Source organism: Sebastes umbrosus, chromosome 7 (assembly GCF_015220745.1).
Source record: "Sebastes umbrosus isolate fSebUmb1 chromosome 7, fSebUmb1.pri, whole genome shotgun sequence".
In the NCBI taxonomy this organism is placed as follows: Eukaryota; Metazoa; Chordata; class Actinopteri; order Perciformes; family Sebastidae; genus Sebastes; species Sebastes umbrosus.
In genome coordinates this window covers 19,605,723-19,626,415 of record NC_051275.1, presented here as the reverse complement: position 1 = coordinate 19,626,415, position 20,693 = coordinate 19,605,723, and the positions used below count along the sequence as shown (strand labels likewise).

At 39.4% G+C, this 20,693-nt stretch overlaps 2 protein-coding genes and 1 long non-coding RNA gene across 9 annotated transcripts; 2 read left to right on the top strand and 1 right to left on the bottom strand.

Moving 5' to 3' along the window:
* Positions 1-379: 379 nt before the first annotated feature.
* On the bottom strand, positions 380-13,670 carry LOC119491746 (solute carrier family 13 member 2-like). Of its 4 annotated transcripts, XM_037775954.1 has the most exons (15): positions 13,562-13,659; positions 9,525-9,619; positions 9,262-9,334; positions 5,999-6,127; positions 5,762-5,898; positions 5,381-5,628; positions 5,215-5,268; positions 4,617-4,788; positions 3,711-3,833; positions 3,391-3,600; positions 3,080-3,174; positions 1,878-1,993; positions 1,622-1,783; positions 1,347-1,484; positions 380-1,020 (listed from the first exon to the last, which is right to left on the bottom strand). In XM_037775954.1, the coding sequence occupies exons 4-15, from the start codon at positions 6,095-6,097 to the stop codon at positions 892-894; spliced, it is 1,683 nt and encodes a 560-aa protein (XP_037631882.1). In that variant the 5' UTR covers positions 6,098-6,127; positions 9,262-9,334; positions 9,525-9,619; positions 13,562-13,659; the 3' UTR covers positions 380-891. The 4 variants fall into 4 exon arrangements, with proteins under 4 accessions (XP_037631882.1, XP_037631880.1, XP_037631881.1 ...); XM_037775952.1 differs by lacking the exon at positions 9,525-9,619 and having other exon boundaries at positions 9,262-9,328; positions 13,562-13,670; XM_037775953.1 differs by lacking the exon at positions 9,525-9,619 and having other exon boundaries at positions 13,562-13,664.
* Positions 13,636-19,849, top strand: slc46a1 (solute carrier family 46 member 1). Of its 4 annotated transcripts, none has more exons than XM_037775957.1 (7): positions 13,638-14,083; positions 16,048-16,439; positions 16,530-17,008; positions 17,533-17,616; positions 18,959-19,115; positions 19,222-19,300; positions 19,433-19,849. In XM_037775957.1, the coding sequence occupies exons 1-6, from the start codon at positions 13,796-13,798 to the stop codon at positions 19,274-19,276; spliced, it is 1,455 nt and encodes a 484-aa protein (XP_037631885.1). In that variant the 5' UTR covers positions 13,638-13,795; the 3' UTR covers positions 19,277-19,300; positions 19,433-19,849. The 4 variants fall into 4 exon arrangements, with proteins under 4 accessions (XP_037631886.1, XP_037631885.1, XP_037631884.1 ...); XM_037775956.1 differs by having other exon boundaries at positions 19,222-19,308; positions 19,425-19,849; XM_037775955.1 differs by having other exon boundaries at positions 19,222-19,849.
* LOC119491749 lies at positions 14,115-15,026 on the top strand. The gene is made up of 2 exons (XR_005207648.1): positions 14,115-14,215; positions 14,891-15,026. It is a non-coding gene; the product is annotated as an uncharacterized LOC119491749 (long non-coding RNA).
* Positions 19,850-20,693: the final 844 nt, after the last annotated feature.

The window sequence follows — 20,693 nt, the reverse complement described above, 5'->3', positions numbered from 1 at the left end:
ATGCCGTCTTTCAGTGTTTACCAGAAGAATGGTCGCTAGATTAAACTAAAATGTTTTGGATTTCATTACTGATAACTCTTTTGACCTCGGTGTACTGTAGTTTCACCTTTTTTAAAATCCCTTTTGCTCTTCACATACAGCAGATATACGGACCCCTGCTAATGAGTTCAATGAAATGTTTTCAATCAGTTTCCTATACTTGATTTTTCTGATTTTGTATTTCTCCCACATTGATCCTTTGAAGAGATTTGCCTTCTATCCTCTTGGTTCTCTTTTAAATCAATTGAGGACCCATTGGTCCTAATCCTATGGTAATGGGATTTGATCCCATCATTAAATATAATAGTCTCAAGAACTACAGTGAGCCCTTGATCCTGCATCATCTCTATTACAAACATTTATTTTATTGGAAGATGAATATTCTGTTCAGTTTGAGTAACTACAGTATTTTCAAACTTGCATGTAGTACAGTGTGTATAATTTGCTCAACTGTAAATAACCAACTGAGAAAGTAAGGATAATTATGGTTCTCTCTTTAGTCAGACAACCACGGTTACACATGTTACATCTGCTTGGTTGACAGTCAAGAATATTATTTATCTAGATGAACTGAACTCACTCAAGTTCAGTCAAAACATCAACAAAAGGTGCTCTATTGTTTCCAGTCAGCATGGGTAGCTGGTTTCTGAAGATCATCACAATGTGAGGGAGGATATGAGATTGAAAACTGCATAGAAGAACCTATGTCAGCATTCAAGGACAGGTCTCAATGCACATCAGGCTGGAGGATAAAATGCTAAATCACCTGCCAGCCCAGTCCTCCAGTGGTGGCATCCTGATCAGTAAGCAGATACTGTTCATCTCTGTGTTCTGATTTTCCTGAGTTCACATTCAAGGAGTTTCGGTGACATTAGCCCAACTAGGGAAGGTATTCAGCTGGAACATGGCCACGCCCCACGTGTTAATGGCAATGTTGATGGTTATGACTCCAACAAAGTTCAGAATGAATCCAGCTTTGGCCTGAAACAACCAGAAAAGAATAAAACATAAACAAACGTATACTTGGACCTTGGTATAAGGCAATACAGCGTTTTGTCAACACCAAATCAGAGTAGGTATTAATACTAATTTGTCGAAATACACATTACATTTGCTGCTCTATCTGCCTGAGCTTAGTTTCCATGGTAATATTAAGGATATTGTATACGCAAATAAATAATAAAGATCAGATATAAGGATTAATATAAGCTGCTTATCTGAAAACTAGTTATGAGCCTTTATCCAAAACACTGCATGCATGTCACACCCTCACTTATGGGGTCTCCAGCTTTTCTGAAAGGTCTTACCATGTCCATGACTTTAAGGTTGCCGTAGGAGAAGGCAATGGCGTTGGGTGGAGTGGCTACGGGTAGCATGAAAGCCAGCGAAGCAGAGATGGTGCAGGGAAACATGACGTACAGTGGGTGTATCTTGATGGCGGTGGCCTGGAGGAAAAAATTAAAAGGAAACAGATACAAACAGAAATTTAAGAAACTATTTGCGGTTATACAATTTATTTGTCCGCCTCCAAAATGTCAAACTATTCCTTTAGAGATTGAGAGAGTATGATGTCCTGTCTCACCATAGAGGCCAGTATTGGCAGAAAGAGCGTGGTGGTGGCGGTGTTGCTAGAACATTCGGTGAACATGGCCACCAGCAGACACAGCAGGATGCAGATGGCAAAAGGAGGGATGCTCTGCAGCGGTATGAGACTCTCTCCCAGCCACAAGGAAAGTCCAGATTTCTTTATGCAAGGTGGGAAAAGACACATCAGCGTCCAAACATTTATAGAAAGGATTACATTCAGAAAGATGTGGACTTGATGATCAACGGTTTACCTCACTTCCGTGTGCCAATGCAAAACCTCCTCCCAGAAGCAAAAGGATGTTCCAAGGCATCTTTTCGTGGACGATGTCCCAACTAAGAAGAGGGGAAGGGGCCTCAGCAGGGGCCCCTTTTAGAACGAGAACTAACAGTTTATTTTCAGCTATTGGTTAGGACAGTCATAAATAATGATGCATCTAAACTAACTATGGAAAAAACCTAGCTTTTATAGTCTACAGATAAGATTCTGTGATCATAAATGTGCTCCGTAAAGACAAAAGAAAATGTGATAAACAGGTAAGCCGTCAAAATCCTAATTAAAATATGGTGTTGTAACTGGAGTCATTCTTTTAAACTCATTTTTTTTTCTCTTTTCCAAGGTGAGAAATGGACTTTGGCACCTCAAAGTCTGCCTCATGCCATTTAAACCAAGTGTGTGTTAATCATTGTGTCATTCTTCTGTGTACAAAACACACTGCTTTTCCACTTTTTGACGAGTACCAAAGAACATATAGGCAGGAGCAGGACACGCTTAACTTAAGTTACCAAGGGAGGGGAAAAAAATATTCATTGATACAGGAGTAATTTGTCTAAAGGAACAGAACAGCATGTACTTTTGTACAGGCTTGACCTTGGGGCTATCAGGCTTCAACTCAGGAAGGAGTTGGGATAACGTTTATTAGAAAGCACTGAATCAGCGACCTGAGTTGTCACGGCCAGTAAAAGTTATAGACTGTATCTTTCTCTGTTATAGTACACAAATAGAGGATGCTTATAAAACTGCACTCCTATCTTCATGTGACAGACTTAATATGCCCCAAACATGAAATGTGATGCAACAGTGAATGAGCTCTTCCTATTGTGCTGTCCAGACGTGCACAGGTAGAGCTGGAAAGAGATCAAGTTCCTGCCTTCTTGCCTCAACAAATAGTCTTAAAACCTGCTGATTTATGTATTTGTCATCACGATTTTATCAATGTTGCTCAACGAATGACAACATGAATACGAAAATAGATATACCACTTAAAATGGGCATCACAGTCTTATGAGTTTTAAGATGCAAGTAAACCCTTTTATGTTTTAATTTTCTGAATCTCAAAATGTGATCCTCAAAAAGGTGCAGTCAAATTGTTTATACACCTTTTTATAATCAGATACGTATCCCAATTGACCTGTTGCACAAACAAAATTATAGGGAAAATGCCAGCTGACCTACCATCCTCGGACTTCCCGCAGCATCCGGGCAAATTGGACGGGATGCAGAAGAAGAGCGCTGACATTAATATGGCCACGGTGCCATCTGTGACGTACCTGACGAGAATACACATTTGAAATATCTGCATTTGTGTGATGTATTAAGATTACAAAAAAACTCAAGCTACTAATTTGAGGCAAGCATAGTGATTAAATGACAAAGATAAAACGGCTATAGGCTGGCTAACACTCACTGGCCATAAACTGTTCACCTCTTCACTTTGTCACTGAGGAGTCATGAAAAGCTGTGCGACAATCAGTTATTATACTCACGGTTTGTCTTTGTTGAAGAACACAGTGGCCCAGCCGGGTATGAACCCAGGCTCCCTAGTGAACCACAGAAGAACCAGCAACGTGAAGATAATCAGCACACAGCCCTCAGCGAAGCTCATCCTGCCCAACTTTCTGTATTCATCTCTGATCACCTGGTACGCCTCTCTGTCATCGTCTTTCTTTGTGCCACATCCAAAGGACTTTCTCAAGCTGGAATAACACAATGTGATGATAAATAACTCTTGTTTTTATAATCTGGATGCTTTGGTTGTAAACATAAGATATCAGAGCAGAGAATGACTCCAGTCCATGAAACTTACTCGAAGCCCAAAAACATAAACTGCAGCCACAACCAAGACAAGGCGAGCATCAGCACCATGTTGGGGAATGAGAAGCCAAACCAGCTTGCAAAGTTGATCACGCCTCCATTACCTGGGAAGAGTCTGTTGATGACAAAGAGAAAACATTGAGATCAGATGTTACTCTTGTTGTTATGACAGTCACTTATCAGTTAGTAGTGTAACAGTTTCTATGCAGTTTTTATTGCTGAATCTACTTGGTATGGCTTTAAAATGGAGGGCACTTGGCAACAACAAGAGTAATCGTATACATTTTAAGAGTCCAAATTATAGTAATCCAGTAAACCACCTACGCGGAAGTGAAAACAAATGCATTAGTCCACTGTAAATGTCTATTAAATGTTGCAGAGTTTTGACCAACTGTGCATACCGCAGTTGTGTGCAAATGTAGGTTTACAATGAAAATCACTCTTATAACAGACACTTAATCTTTTGGGTTGAAGATTAATTGTGCTCGCATTGCTTTTTTTTTACATCAAATAATAATATGTTAAACTAAAGACTTGTTTAAAACTTGTTTAGCCCTAATAGATGTTTACTCTAAAGGAAGCTGTGGCTACTATTGGTGTTGCCACATGCTTAGATCTAATGCAATCTGTGAGTAAACCTTTATCAAAACCATTGAGAATGTTGCCCAAAGAAATACCCTGCTACTGTAGTTGTAAATTAATTTTAGTGGGAAGAAGTCAATCTGGCCCACCAGACTACGAGTGAAGAGGAGGATATAACTGGTTATCTAGGTTGGTTTCCACAGAATGTCCTGAAGTCAACAAACCTTTATGATTCTCTTTAACGAAAACCGGTTAAGTCAAAGACCAAAAGAATCGGCAACCAAGGAATGTGTGTGTTGTTTATTGCAGATCGTACTCATCAATCTGGCCCTTCAGGATGACATTGGGTGTGGTTCCAGTGAGAGTAGCCGTCCCACCGATGCTGGCAGCGTAACAAACACTTAGGCTCAAGCCTTTTGTCAGTTTCGTATACTTCTGCTCCCTTTCAAGTCTGCGCTGCTCCGCCTCTGGACTCCTGTCACAAACCGCTGCGGGCACAGAGCCGAGACATTCAAATAGCACTTGAAAAGACATCGTCATTGCTGTGTCTTGAATGTGACATGAATTTACAGTTTGGGTTTCTAGATTTGGTAATTGTTTAACTCAGTGACGACGAAGTTGCTATTGGATTTCAAGAGTTCTGTGAAAGTTTAGTTTGACTCAGATTTTCACAAAGGCAGCAGGTAATTTTTGCAGAAATCTTGGGTGACTTCACCAAACTGCTTGACAAATAAAAACTGTATAAACAGGGCCAACACTTTTCATAAGATTAAGATTTGTATTTAAAACCTCATACAGACCACAGCAAAAATATATCTGGCCTTTACTGTGGCAGTTCTATTCATATACTACTATGTTCTGTTGAATAATTGACTTTTTACTGTTATTTCAAAAGACAAAGTTAAAAAACCTACTTGACATAACGTCATTTTCCTTCATTTCGTTCATGTCGTCGTGGTCATCTTTATCTGCAAAACACCATTAAAACAACAACAGTAAAAAATAGCAACCAAAAAGTTAAGAAATATTCTCTTTATCAAGTAAAACGTAAAGTTTATAGAACAAAAAAGTCACACACACCCATGTTGATGGTGCCGTCCTTTGGTTTGAGCTCTTTGCTCTGTTTGGCGTCACCCAACTCGAATGCCTGGTTATCCTGACCATCCTTTGCAGCCGACTGGTTATAATCCCTCTCTTCGGCGTTGGCCTCTGTGTCACACAGCTGCTGCAGCACAGCGTTGGCGATGGGCAGCATCATGGCTGTGGAGGCCGTGTTACTGATCCACATGGACAGAAAGGCTGTGGTGCTCATGAAACCGATCATCAGGCTGGAGAGGACGCACAATAAATGATTAGATGAAAAGGTGAAGAAAGCATGTGAAGAGACAAAAGAAAGGATATGACTATGAACATGATGTGGCCAAAAGTATGTCTATGTATGTAAAGGATAACGTTTCTTACAGAGATGGCTTCACCCCCACAATAAGCAGCACTTTAAGGGCGATCCTCCTGTGCAGGTTCCATTGCTCGACAGCGATGGCCACCAGCAGCCCACCAATAAAGAGCATGTTGGAGTCTTTCAGGTACTGGATACAAACCTGGATAAGGGAAGGAAAAAAAGTAAGGAAATCCAAATCCCTGCCAAATTAATTCCAAGAAATGGTTTATTAAAATGTGTTCATGCACAGATGGAAATACCTCGCCTGATTCCATGATGCCCATCATGGGGAAGAGAATGACGGGCAGCAGCGCCGTCACAGCCAGAGGGATACACTCTGTACACCAGTACAGCGCCATGAGGATTATTACAAAGCCACATTTTGCCTCCTGTAATGACAGACAAGGACAGTGTTGCTTAACAGCTTTAATACACAGTATATACTGCATGTTACACATAAATGGTCTCGTGCACTTGACACGTGTTTACAAGTGATGGCTAGAGACACATGTTAAAGCTTGTAAAGGAACTACAACACACCATAAACGTCTTAACCTTGGCATAAACTACTATAGTTCAGTTAGCGTAGTTAACCATTCTCCGTTAACTACAGTCAACATTTTGAGTAAATTCTTTTCTTCTTTTCATTTTTAGCTTGTTTTTATTTTCTAATCTTTAACGTTTTTATAACTGTTTTAATTATGTCTTAATGTTCTTTTGCACTTTGTCGCAATGTTCTTGAATTTTTATGTAAAGCACTTTGATTGACCCGTTTCTGAAATGTGCTATACAAATAAAGCTGCCTTGCCTTGCCTTTAACTAGAAGTGGCTACCTTTTGTGTGCTTCCTGTTAAATTTTGCAGTTCAAACATTTGCAGTCAGTCATAAAAATAACATAATTCATTTCTTAGTAGTTGTCTGGAACCAAACCAAACATCAAAATAACTGCTGCTCGATTTGTTTTCTTGAGCATGACAAAAGTCAAAGCCTAAGGAAAAGACATGAGTTCTTCTATGTTATGATAATTCCTTGTGTTTAATTGCTTGTTTTGCTGTAAAATGCTCATCTCCTTTAAAATGAATGAATTGTGACGAGCTGAAAAGGAACAGAGATTGTGGTCTTTGATTTAATGGGAATGATTGAGCACCTGAACATGATCCCACTTTTCAATTTATCATAGTCAAAGATTACGTGGGTAAGAGGGTCACTGACGGAGGCCTCTCCTGGACATGTTGCAGTTAAGAAGACGATGTAAAGCAGCGAATCCTTTCGGATTATCATTTTCATTTTGTTGGAGTGGTTTCACAAAATTTGCCTACAGAGTTGGATATGGTACTATTGGAACTCGGTCTCTCTCAAATATACTTTGTGGATTGAAGAATTTAATTGGAAAAAAATAAACAAGACAGGACAGAAATTAGATTTTCATTTGATTCAAAAGACCAAGTATAATCGGTTTCTGAGTGAAATTCTATTAATACAACCTCCGTAGTGAATTGCATGTTAGTATGTATTAGAAAACACTGTATAATGTAGTGTTCTAGTACAACAATCACAGATTCAATCAAAGATTCAAGCTTTAGTCACCGTTGTCTCCAGCATCACCAACATATCATGAGTAACCCCCTCATGTATACTTCACTGACTGTCTAAGATTTATTTAATTAGCCTCTGCTCTTCGCTCTCCTGGCTCTTCAGTAGGTAGAGAGACTTTTTCAATCACTTTCATTACTACAGTCATGGTCAGCCCTTTTCGGCCTCATTAACATCTTAACATATCTCCATTTCAAATAACACCTTTCTCCAATATCATCCTCTACCACCAAGGCAATCTCTCCTACCACTTCCCTTATGCATCATGTATTGTAACTTTTTACAACAGAGTTTTATTACATAAAAGGTGAGGGCACTGTGACAATTTTGTAAGGGCAATTCCTCTGAACATGCACAATGTAATCATGTTAACTTCCCTTGATCATGCATAATGTAATTGTGTTAACTTCCCCTCCGTTTGATCATGGTGAATCCTGTACAATGTAACCCTGGACTGAATTAATCTTGGCCTGATTGCCTAAACTAAGGCATTATTACCTACCTGGATATCATCAGAAAATGATCAGAAGGCTAATGAGCCCTTTTGAACAAAGACATGCAAGATACTCTAAGAAGCAACCAGAGGGGGATGACCAAGCCAAGGTATAAAGAGAGAGAGCAGCTTCCCATCGGGGTGCACATTTCAACCAAACCCTTGTCCTGTGTACCATGCTCTGAGCATTAAAAGCGTGCCGGTACTGTAAGAGGTTTTTGTCTCGTTCCTCGTCAGTGTGGGATTACAAAATTGCCACAACTATTTTAAACTTAAAAACCATTGTTGCAGCAGAGTATATGTTGCTAAAATATTAGTAAAGGAATATCTGAGGTTATGGTGAACTGGACATTTGCAGTGAAAATCGATATTATCGGCAAGAGTTGAAGGTTGAGCATAATAATGAACCAGCTTCTACACTTAGGACTCCTTAAAAGAGGCAGGTGTGTGCATACTGGTAAGCAAGCGGCCACCTGAGCACTGCTGTGGTGGAGTTTACTTGAAGGCAGAAAGGTTTTGTCGGTTTCCTGTGCCAAAAACTAATCTGTGGCCTTTAGGGAGACTCTGGTTGAAGATTTGGAGAATCTACAGTAGTGAGAGACTTCATTGCTCATGTTGGTGATGGAACTTGCCGTCAATCTGGAGCCGAGTGGTGTTTTGTTGGGCATCTACAGTATGGTATTCATGTATTGGCCATTATGATACATGAGGTAGTTCATAAGTGGTTTCGGTATCAGAACACCTTTGGCTAAAGATCAGAGATGATATAATATACCTGGAAAAGTTCTATCATCAGATCTGTTCTTTGATGTTTGACCTGTGGCTGTATGTTTTGGTAAATGGTGGGACAGACCTAATCTAAATTAGTCGGATGAGCTACCACATAGAGGCGTGATTAATGGTTGATGGAAGAGATCTGTGCTCTTCAAACAAATATCTACCATATTAAGCTAATTTAACTCAAATAGCAATAATACTACAACACAAGTGATTTTGTTTACTCCATCTCCAGCAGGGCTTCCAATCAGTAGCTCCACAGATGACGAAAAAACTGCAACATTTGGTAGTACTGATGGAGAGAAAAAGTTGCACTCTGCCTTTAATTGCACATATTGTACAATATTTTGCATTTTGAAGGCACACTTGCTTTGATTTGAAGGAATGTGAGCTGCACTTAACTGGCTTTCTAGCCAACCTTGCTGCGGCGAAAATGTGTGAAACATATACTTAAACCTATAGACATACATACATGTTCAGCAACATTTTAGGGCTTTAAACTAGTAGTAAGTGCTGGCTTAATGTGTGTATTGTATAGCTTTGGACTAATATACATTATGCAACTAGACAAGCAATCCCTATTCAGCAGGGCTGAAGTCTAAAATATGTCCGCAGATATGTACGACAGAAAAACACGCATACACATGTTCATTTTCTTACCGGCGTCGGGACGATCAAGGGCAGAGGCAGAAGTAAAAGAGGTGTCAGGACTATCACAATGTAGTTCCTATACCTCCACAGCCATGTAAGAAAGCCAGCCATGATCCACAAGGTGGGATGGACATCCAAAGTATTGAAGAAACAGAGAAAAAACAATAATTAGTGACACCACCGTACTAATCTAAGAGGCAGTAACAGACAAAGTCACAGTATATATAGCGGTATATACAGTATGTCACGCTGAAAGAAGATTAAAAATTAACTTTAGAGTGAGGGGCCTGCATGTGTTTCCATGTGTTTAGAGGAGGTAGATAAGGTAGCAATCATCTACAGTAGTAAGATGCCACAGATGCTTTGTCTGTCAGGTGGGAAAGAGAAAAGAAATAATTGTGGTTGGTGATTAATAACTGGTTGCATGACACATTGCACAAATTCATGAAATGGCATGTCATGTCATAAGATGTTTAACCCCAACATAAACCAAATAAAATCTTAAACCCTGAATATGGAATTACAAAGTGATGAGTGTGTGTTATTCATGTCACGCCAATCTATAAAAAACAAAGTTCCATTAGATAGCAGGGTTAATGGCCCTGTAAAAAAGTTGTGTGGGCGTTAACTTAGAAAACACAATGTTGTGATTCCAATGAAACGCCTGCTAGATGCTGAAATGTAGACAAACCAGATCATCCTCCCACTGTGTTCTCAAGTGTAAAATGTGAAAAGGTTTCAGAAGAGAGAGGGATGATTGATGTTTTATTGCTTGAGGCAACCGTGAGTTTGTATTGAATTACGGCCAAAGACCTCAACAGTTACTGCACAAGGACAAATACTTTCACAATTAAAACAACAACAACAACAACAACAACAATTAAACAATTTGGAGTTTAAGTTTGCACTTATATTTGGACATGTTCCTCTTAGAGATTCAGAAAAAGTTATAACTAATTTAAAAAAATGTGTAAATGTGACTAAAGCAAGTGTGGGTCAGAGGAGAATGAGACAATACACAGACATATCACACAAAAGGTTTGCCTGTATAAACTTTTATGACGGATCATTTATACAGTATATATCATCAACTATAACTAACGATGATGATAATACTGTACTTTGGTTCAAGTTTAATTATTTCTCTAGTGCATCCTTCACATGATATATTGTGCACATTATTTTAAATATCTTACATGCAAGCTAAGGAAATTGTTTTTCACACATCGCCTTTGAGGAGGAGAGAGTTACTGTTTATCTAAGCAGATTCTTAGATCTGTATAGACTCTTAAATTGCTCATTAAAAAAATAATTTGCGTAGTAGGTGTTGGATTATTACACACAAAAGAAAATAGGCCATTTACTAACGCAGTTAATAATAACTCCAGCACTAAAAAACAAAACTCATGCCAAGAACCACAATGTACTGCTTTCATGACCACAGCAGAAGGGTGTGTTCAGGTTAGTAATTCAAGTGATACTGGATTCTGGGGAGTAGAAAGAAGAACAATTAGTCTTTAAAGTTACTCAGTATCAAGCCTCAGGGTATATAGAGCTAGTTTTGCTGTAGCCTGCCAAATATACTATCCTCCGAAAATAATAAAAATAACAGTTTAAATTAATTTGACCTTTGAAGAATACTGAAGGCGTAGTTTCTGTATAGTTTCTGTATAGTTTCAAGTAAGGTGAGAAAGTTTTGAAGCAGTAGTTTTGCTGGAGTTTTACCATCGCTACACCTCAGAGCACTTGACTCCCATGTTTATGTACATTCAAGTGTCTGAACAGCAAGGACTTAACACCTGTATTCCCAATTTGTGACATGCAGTGGTGGAAGAAGTACTCAGAACTTGTACTTCAGTAAAAGTAGCAAAACTTCCATGTAGAAATACTCTGTTGCAATTAAGAGTCCCACACTCAAAATCCTACTTAAGTAAAAGTACAAAAGTATTAGCATCTAAATATATATAAAGAACCAAACGTAAAAGTACTCATTATGCAGAACAATGTATGTTATTGGATTATACTTATTGATGCATTAATGTGTTCATCACACTAACGTTGCAGCTGGTAAAGGTGGAGCTCATTTTAATGACTTTATAAACTGCTGGGTAGTTTAATCTATAATAATACATCAGAATGTCTTAGTTGATTTATATTTTGGATTAATAATCTGAATCTGCAAAGTAACTAAAGCTGTCGGATAAATGTAGTGGAGTAAAAAGCATAATATTTCCCTCTGGGATGTAGTAGAGTAGAAGTATAGTAGCAGTAGTAGCAGTAGTGGAAAGCAGCAGTAACAGAAAATGGAAACACTCAAGTACAAGTACCTCAAAATTGTACTTAAGTACAGTACTTGACTAAATGTACTTAGTTGCTTTCTACCACTGAGTACATGTTAGTGTTTTTCAAAAGCATTATTTACTGCTCCTGTTGGAATAAAATAATTGTTAAATATTTAACTGCAATGTAGTAAGTGGTGTTTTTGATACCTTCACTTTTTGCATTAAATCATACTGGGATGTTTGCTGAAGTTGACTGGCTTTGGCACAGCCCTACCTAGAAACCAGCCGACCCTAGTTTCACAACAAAAAAGGATCTTTATATAAATTCACAAAATTGACTATCAAAACATAACGTCTTGTCATGTCTGTCCTGCTATTCCTGTCCATTGCACTATGTGCATGATATTTATCAAGTTATACACATTTAATAGGCTTTATTCTATTTCTAGGGTGTCTTGTAGATGTTAAAAAAGCCAACTTGTCCAACTGAACTTTAAAAAAAAAAATTCTCCCGTTGATCAATGATCAAATAAACCAATAAAATTAACTTTTACTCCTACTTTTGTGTTCACAATTAGAGCTTACACGCACCTCCATGGCTCAAGTCATAAATGAATAGTTAAAGGTCCCATATTGTAAAAAGTGAGATTTTCAAGTCTTTTATAATATAAAGCAGGTTTAAGTGCTTTATAACCATCAGCTGACAGGAAGGACACATGGACCCAAACTGTTGCCTAGCAACGCAATTCCGTTGCAATTCTATTGAAATGCACTAAAACGGAGCGTTTCAGACAGAGGGTAAATACAGGTATATTCAGACAGACAGTATGAGGAAAATAAAGTTGTTTTTTAACATTACAGCATGTAAACATGTTCTAGTAGAAACACAAAATACAAGTATGAACCTGAAAATGAGCACAATATGGGACCTTTAAAAACACTTATATCAAATAGGTGGATTCCAGTGTTTTTAAGACTGTAAATTGGACTATTTTTAGGACATCAAGGAAGACTTTGAAAAATGTAGTTCAATATTGAGTGTAGCTGCTAGAAAAGCAATTACTAAGAAATGGCTTAAACCAGATACCGCATTATTAGAGAACTGGTATAATGTTATTTATGAAATATTTGTAATGGAAAGAATTACTTTCTCAATGAGGCTTCAAGAAACTAAATTTGATGACATTTGGAAGGAGTGGAAAAAGTATATTTCCCCAAAACGCCCTTCTTTTGTTTAATTTTTCTTTTTTTCTAAATGTAATTTTTTATTATTATTATTATTCATTTGATCTTATTTCACATGAAAAGCACCCCATGTTCTATTAGTGTGTTTTATAATTTCATTGTAAAAAGTTGAAAAGTTGGTTCACTTCATATTTGTATTTAATTAAGTATGTTTATATTTTACTAAGTTGGAGAAAATCCGGTATACTATTAAGGGGTCAGCCGACAAGTTCTCATTGATTTGGCAACCTTTTCTTAGTCGTGTTGATTCCTTAGACTCAGATAACTTTGTGGCTGACTAAAGTTTGATGTATGTGTGTGTATATATATATATATATATATATATATATATATATATATATATATATATATATATATATATATATGGATAAAGGATATGTGTGTATATATTTGACCAGGAATATTTCAAACGAAACATTGGAAGGACCCCTGATTTGTCTTTGTGTTCAACTCCTGTGCTTGTTTTATGCATGTCAGTCCCCTAGATGACAGGGCGTACTGTCTTAGACCTCTAAAAATGTGTCATGATTTATGTTTATTAATTTTATTTGATGTATTTATTTATATTTATTTCTGTACACTTGTTTGAGTGCCCTCTGGGTATTGTCATGGGTGAGATATCTATCAGTCCAAACATGTTTGTGTAATGGATAATCAGAGTTGTATTAACAAAATTCAGAATAAACTGTTTAAAAAAAAAAAAAAAAGTATGTTTATGTAAATGTCTGAGTAAAACCAAATAAAGGAAAACAAAATGAAAAAAAAAGAAAAATGTAATTCACCTCTCCGTCCAGAAGATGTTGCTGAGTTCACGCTTTATCGTGGCTCAGTTATTGCTTAGGTAGATAGATAAGTTGCGTTCAGGGTCGTTGCGTCCCTCACAGACGCACCAGCAGAGTAAACAAACGGGCGTTAGCATGCTCAGCTAGTTAGTTAGCTGCTGTTACAGAAAGGAGCGCTAGAGAGTTCATGTTTCTCTACATACTCTGAAACTCCACAGTTAAAGTCTTGTCGACATGGAGGAGCTGGACACCGCAGCGATTCTCCCCGCTGATGTCCTCAACGACGACCACAAAGAGGAGGAGGACGAACCGACCACCGGCTCCGGTCGACCACCGTTCAGCTGCTCGCTGCTGCCGGTCACCGTGGAGCCGGTGTTGTTCCTCTCCATGTTCTCTCTGGCCCTGCAGGCTCCTCTCTCCACCCAGTACCTGTGGGACCGCATCAGCGAGGACCTCGGCTACAACGGGTCCAAGAGGGCGGGCTGCAGCAACAGCTCCGCGGCTCCAGAGCCTCTACAGACGGTGAACTCATTATTCACTACACTGGCTGTTAGGTAGTTAGACACGTGGCTCATGGAGCTGATGCCTTGCTCAACGGCACCTCCATAGTAGTAGCTGTCAGCAGCTCTTCTGATCAGCCACAGCTGGTGTCAGGTACACTAATTAGATACAGACAGGTACTGGTACACTAATTAGATACAGACAGGTATACAGGTACACTAATTACATACAGACAGGTATACAGGTACACTAATTAGATACAGGTACAGGTACAGGTACACTAATTAGATACAGGTACAGGTACACTAATTAGATACAGGTACAGGTACAGGTACACTAATTAGATACATACAGGTACAGGTACACTAATTAGATACATACAGGTACAGGTACACTAATTAGATACATACAGGTACTGGTACACTAATTAGATACAGGTACAGGTACAGGTACACTAATTAGATACATACAGGTACAGGTACACTAATTAGATACATACAGGTACAGGTACACTAATTAGATACATACAGGTACAGGTACACTAATTAGATACAGGTACAGGTACAGGTACACTAATTAGATACATACAGGTACTGGTACACTAATTAGATACATACAGGTACTGGTACACTAATTAGATACATACAGGTACTGGTACACTAATTAGATACAGGTACAGGTACACTAATTAGATACATACAGGTACTGGTACACTAATTAGATACAGGTACAGGTACAGGTACACTAATTAGATACATACAGGTACAGGTACACTAATTAGATACATACAGGTACTGGTACACTAATTAGATACAGGTACAGGTACAGGTACACTAATTAGATACAGACAGGTACAGGTGTCGTTCATTAAAGGTCCCATATTGTAAAAGAAGTGACATTTTCATGACTTTTATATTATAAAAGCAGGTTTTTAAGTGCTATATCCTCCTGGGTACCGAGTTAATTTGTTATTTCCTTCCTATTTAGGGTTAAAAGAAAATCGTAACAATTTAGACCAGTTACATTTTATTTTTGTTGTCCACTGAAGTGGACTACAGGACTATTTCAGTGTGAAAAGACAAAAAAAAATGAACAGATTATGGCTGTAGAGTGATATTAAACCAAGAATACATTCAAAGTGATTAAAAAAAAAAACACATGCCATATCACTGTTAAGCCTAGGATGTCCTCTTTACAATACACCAGGGGTTGATAGAGTAGGTCAAAAGAGTAAGAGGATATGCATGTGGACTAAAATGTCCACTACAGAGGACACATGTCAATGGGCTGGGTCTCAGGAGGATATAAATACTGTGAAAGTATCAAAACGCTTAATCCACAGAGAAAAACACACACAGCCCGTAATCAGAAGCTTTTGAAACAAGCCGTCAGGATTTCTGTCCATTAAGTGATGTCATAAATCTACAATATTTTTGCTCATTTCACAGTTTTAAAGGGACTGTTTGTAAGAATCAGAAATGCTTGTTAACAGCGACACCCGTGGCCGTTAAGTCAACAACTTTGACAGCCCTGATAAAAACATAAATCGCTCTGGCACAATAAAAGCAAGGTCACATTGAAAGACGTGAATGCATTTACATTTAGAAGCATTTCTTCGAAGCAAAATGTGACGAAAGAGGCAGAATCATCTGTATGCCTAAAATGCAGGACAGGTGCATAGATTAAAATAAAGAACTGCAAAAGAGGAACAGCAGTCACAAGCTGACATTAAGCTACAGGGAAATGATGAACATGCTTTATAAATGAGAAGCAGTACTAGTGGTTTGATAGATCAGCAGTTTTCATTCCTGTTCACCAGAGCCTTGACGATTTGTTACACACATCTAGATAAGGACAACATTACACCCAGGATGCAACGTAAATGTGATAATGGGTAGGATAGGGGACCAAGCAGAAACAACTTGAATCTCTTAAACTCTTGTTTGCTGATAAATGTGGTTGACTTATTGCTTGTTTTTGTGCAGGAGGTGGAAACCCTGACAGCCCACTGGAACCTGTACATCAGTCTTGGCGCCTTTTCTGTAGGCCTGTTGGTGGTTCCTCTCCTGGGCTCATGGAGTGACCTCGCAGGTCGCAGACGAGTCCTAATCCTACCCAACCTGGGCCTAGCTGTCCAAGCAGTGGTTTACCTAGTGGTGATGTACCTGAAGCTGCCTGTGGTCTACTTTCTAGTGGGCAGGCTGATCAGTGGCCTTTCAGGGGATTTCAACGCCATCCTGGCAGGCTGCTTTGCATATGTGGCTGATACCAGCGACAGAAGGTCCCGCACCATCAGGGTGGCGGTCTTGGAGGCTTGTCTGGGCCTGTCGGGGATGCTAGCGAGCATCATCGGAGGGCAGTGGCGGCGGGCACAAGGGTAAGAAATGTGTACCAGTGCACTTTGCTCAAAATCTTTGCCATCTGAATTAGTAATAATGACCATTACGTCTTTAATCTTTATATTTAGGTACATCAACCCATTCTGGCTGGTCGTGGCCACTAACTTGGCGTCGGCTCTGTACGTTTACCTGTTTGTCCGTGAGTCTGTCGTGCCAGACCCAAGTGCCAAGCTCTTCACGTCTCGCCACTATAAAGCTGTCTGGCACCTCTTCTCAACAGGAGGCAGCACCAACGAGGCGGGGGGAAGATATCACAGATGCAAGCTGTGGCTTTACACGCTGTGTTTCTTCCTGGTGGTGGGCGTACACTCCGGCAGCAGGGAGTTGTATGTGTTGTATGAGCTGAGCTCGCCGCTGTGCTGGGGGCCGGCACTCATCGGCTACGGATCAGCAGCTTACCACCTGGCCTACCTGAGCAGTCTGCTGGGGCTGAAGATCATGCAGTGCTGCATGGAGGACTCCTGGGTGGCTATCGTGGGTCTGACCTCCAATATCATCGGGCTGGTGGTCTTCTCTATAGCTGACACCACCCAGCTCATTTTCACAGGTGAAAGAGGAGTTAGTTTGTGACCTCCAGGTGTTTTCTAAACAATGAGACAGATGTGTTTTCCTTTATTTGGTAATGGGTTTTCTGTCTAAAAGGTTTTCTATTCATAAGCAAAAGTAAAGTCAGGACACTACTAAGTGAGATGACTTCAAGGTCTGATTAGGCACAGAAATCAGTATTTATCAAAGCATTATTAATGCACGATGACGTATAACTTAAATATCCATTTAATGACATTACAGTGAAATTTAATTTGCTCTTTTTACTTTCAATACCCTCCTTTATTTGTGCTTTGTCGGAATAGTTAACATCATCCACAAAAGTTGTAGTGAGGATTTCAGAGATTTTAAAGTAGTTGCACAATAACGTACGGACCATCTTATGACTGAATGAGAACATACATGAATGCAGAAACATGATTTAAAATATTAGCAATGGTCCCTATATGTGTTAATGTGGTGTCACTGTGTTTCACAATGTGCAGTGTAACTCTTTAGCTGATGTGTTGATTTGTCTGTCACCAGGTTATGGTCTGAGTTTCCTCTTCGTGGCTATGACACCTGTCATCAGGTCAAAGCTGTCCAAGTTGGTGGGCCCATCAGAACAAGGTCAGTCACTGAACATGTACAAAGTACTACTCGTGTTTTAAACAGATTGTTTTCAACATGGCAAACTGCAGTGATTTCAACATGTGAGGAAATGAGAGCTAGCTCAGTGTGTCAGCTGTGTGGTCAGTGAATTTAGATCAGTTTAATTTGAAGCACACGAGCGGTGATGAAGGCCAACTGTTGCGTCGCCTCACGTTGCCTTTGTTTTGGCAGACAAGTTGCATTTGAACACATTGCAAAGACTACAGCCGACAGCCAGTTAGCACGGACGTTCTGCGCCTGCGTGAGTGGAAATAACTCTCCATGCCAGCAGGTTGTGGTAGTCTGTATTCCTCATTCAAAAAGGGAAACTGGAAGACCGAAGACGAATGATATACAAGCCGTTGTTATGATACGTACATGAAACAAAGCGACCATTTTCACACCGCTCTCACTCACCACTTAGCTTCATTCCAGACAGCCATGCTGTTGTGAAAATATCTGTGGATTGGAATAATCAGATGAGATTTAGATGAAAAATGAGAAGAGCTTTCTGTGTTTTTCCTCTTGACTTTACTCATTGGCTCGCTTTCCTCACTTCCGTTTCTCTTCTTGTGCACTGATTCGTTTAAGCTGAACAGCCAATCAGAGTGATTTGCTGAATTGGCTGAAAAACCTCAGACACGGGCAGACTTGAACCGACTAGGCCGACAGATGCTCACCGATGGCCCCAAACTGTTCGACCTCCAACCGTCGGCTTGGTGTGTCAGGGCCTTAATAGCCAGCAGGAGGCGACTCCTCTGGTTTCAAAAAGAAGTCTGATTGTATAGAAGTCTATGAGAAAATGAGCCTACTTCTCACTTGATTTATTACCTCAGTAAACATTGTAAACATGAGTTTATGGTCTCAATCGCTAGTTTCAAGTCTTCTTCAATACAGCATGATGTTCATTTAGTAAATGATGGTCCCGTTTAGAGTCAAATAGACCATAAAGCAGGGGATGCTTTAGGGCGTGGCTACCGTGGGATTGACAGGTCGCTACCACGGCGTTGTCCGGTCTGGGAGTTGTCCGTGTTTTCGTCTTACAACTTTAACCCTTTCACATTATGTTTTCAGTTCATAAAAGTTATTTATAACCTTTTTGGTCGGAAGGAAAACGTCTTATTCAGCGTTGTACTCAGCTACTTCCTCTCGTGTCCCTTCTGGTAGCAAAATACCAAGTTGGCGATAGCCAAAACCAAGATTGCGACCGCCGAATTGCCAAACTCGAGGCTTCAAAACAGCAGTCCACAAACCAATGGGTGACGTCACGGTGACCACGTCCACTTCTTATATACAGTCTATGGTTTGTACTTTCTCCCAGGTGCCCTGTTTGCCTCTGTTGCCTGTGTGGAGAGCTTATGTTATCTGGTTGGCAGTGGCGTCTTCAACTCCGTGTACCCGGCCACGCTGTACTTCATGAAGGGCTTCTCCTTCCTTCTTGCTGCCATCATCCTCCTCATCCCCGCTGGAATAATTGGGTGAGTGTTGCTCTTGCCTCATTGGCCTAATTGAACTTAGTGAATTGTAGTCACAAAGACATTTTCCAGCACATTACAAAAAATGATTTTGTGTTTGTCTTTCTAGGACCCTGCAATGTTTAGACCAGAGGAGAGACCACAGAGACTCCACATCGTGCTGACCTGAAGAGAGTTAAAGTCCATCCTGGTGTCAGTCTATGAGGTGAGCAGCGCAGAGACATCCATCATGTCCATCTGTGGTGCTGGGAGAGACTTTTGATTTTAATACAGTGATGGAGCAGCTGACTGTTGTTATGGGATTATTCCTAGTCACACCAAAGTGATGAAGATCAGAGGATAAAGACTCAACCTCCTGACGTACATGACAATAAAAACCTCATCTGTTTTAATAATTAAATATTGGAGATTGGGGCTTTATCAAATCTTTGCTTCCCCTAAATACTAAACGGTCTTCTGATGTTTCATCATGGGACATTCTTAGAATATTGGAAAGAGCAAGGTTTGATAGATGATTTCATTTTGTGATTTGATGCCAAAGAATGTGCCTTACGTTTCCATTTTGAATGTATTAATTCAGTAGCTCTAATAGCACACTACAGGTTCAGATGCTAACCATAAGAGGAAACTCTTCACTTGTTCTAAAACAAATCGTGCAACATAGTGTGTTCACAGAGGGTTAAAAAGGGAAGTAACAGATATAATGTAGTTTTGATTTGAGACATGTTGTTGATCTACAAATATTCACGAAAGTAATTTTTCTACTTTAGAGTATTTTTACATCTGGTATTGCTACTTTGAGTAACAGATCTGAGGACTTCTTCCACTACTGTCTGTTCGCAGGGTTATCCTAATAGATTATCAAATAGATTATCTGTGCAAAAACATGTCTAAACCCAACTATCAGTGATCCACAGCAGAGAGAGTGGAACTGTAGCAGCAGCCAGGAGATAATGAGTTGACCCTCCTCCCTCCCTTCGTAGTCTAAACTCCCTGAAGATCCCCCCTCCCCACCACCACAAACAACACTGGATAGTCCCAGAGCAGAGCCCCACCGCCAACATGCTTACAGGGGTCAGGTCCTAGATGCACAGTGAGGGAACAAGAGCTGCCAAATCAGCTTTAAAACGCACAAAGGGAAGTTTAGAGGTTAAATGAAGCAGCTACTGTGAATTGATCAGCATGAAGATAACTTTCTCTAAGCCATTCTTCAGACATATTATTGTGTGATGAAAAACTGCTTATTCTTTGTGCAATATGTATCTGCAATAATTGTATTTATTGAAATAAAACTGGATCATTTTGGATAGTTTGTGATAAAGATGAAGGTTAAATTTGTTTCTGTTTACACACATCACACGTGATAAAGTGAAGTTCAAATAAAGTTTGTTAAATTTTTTATAACTGTTATGTTTCAAATAAAGGGACCAAATTATGTTTGTTTGACACTGACATTAAAAAAAACTCATGATGATAAAAATGAAATCCTGGGGTTGAAATTATTTGAAAAAAAGTTGTCAAAAATGTCAATTACACATTTAATAAAAATGCCATGAGGAGGACATTAGAGGCAAACAATAT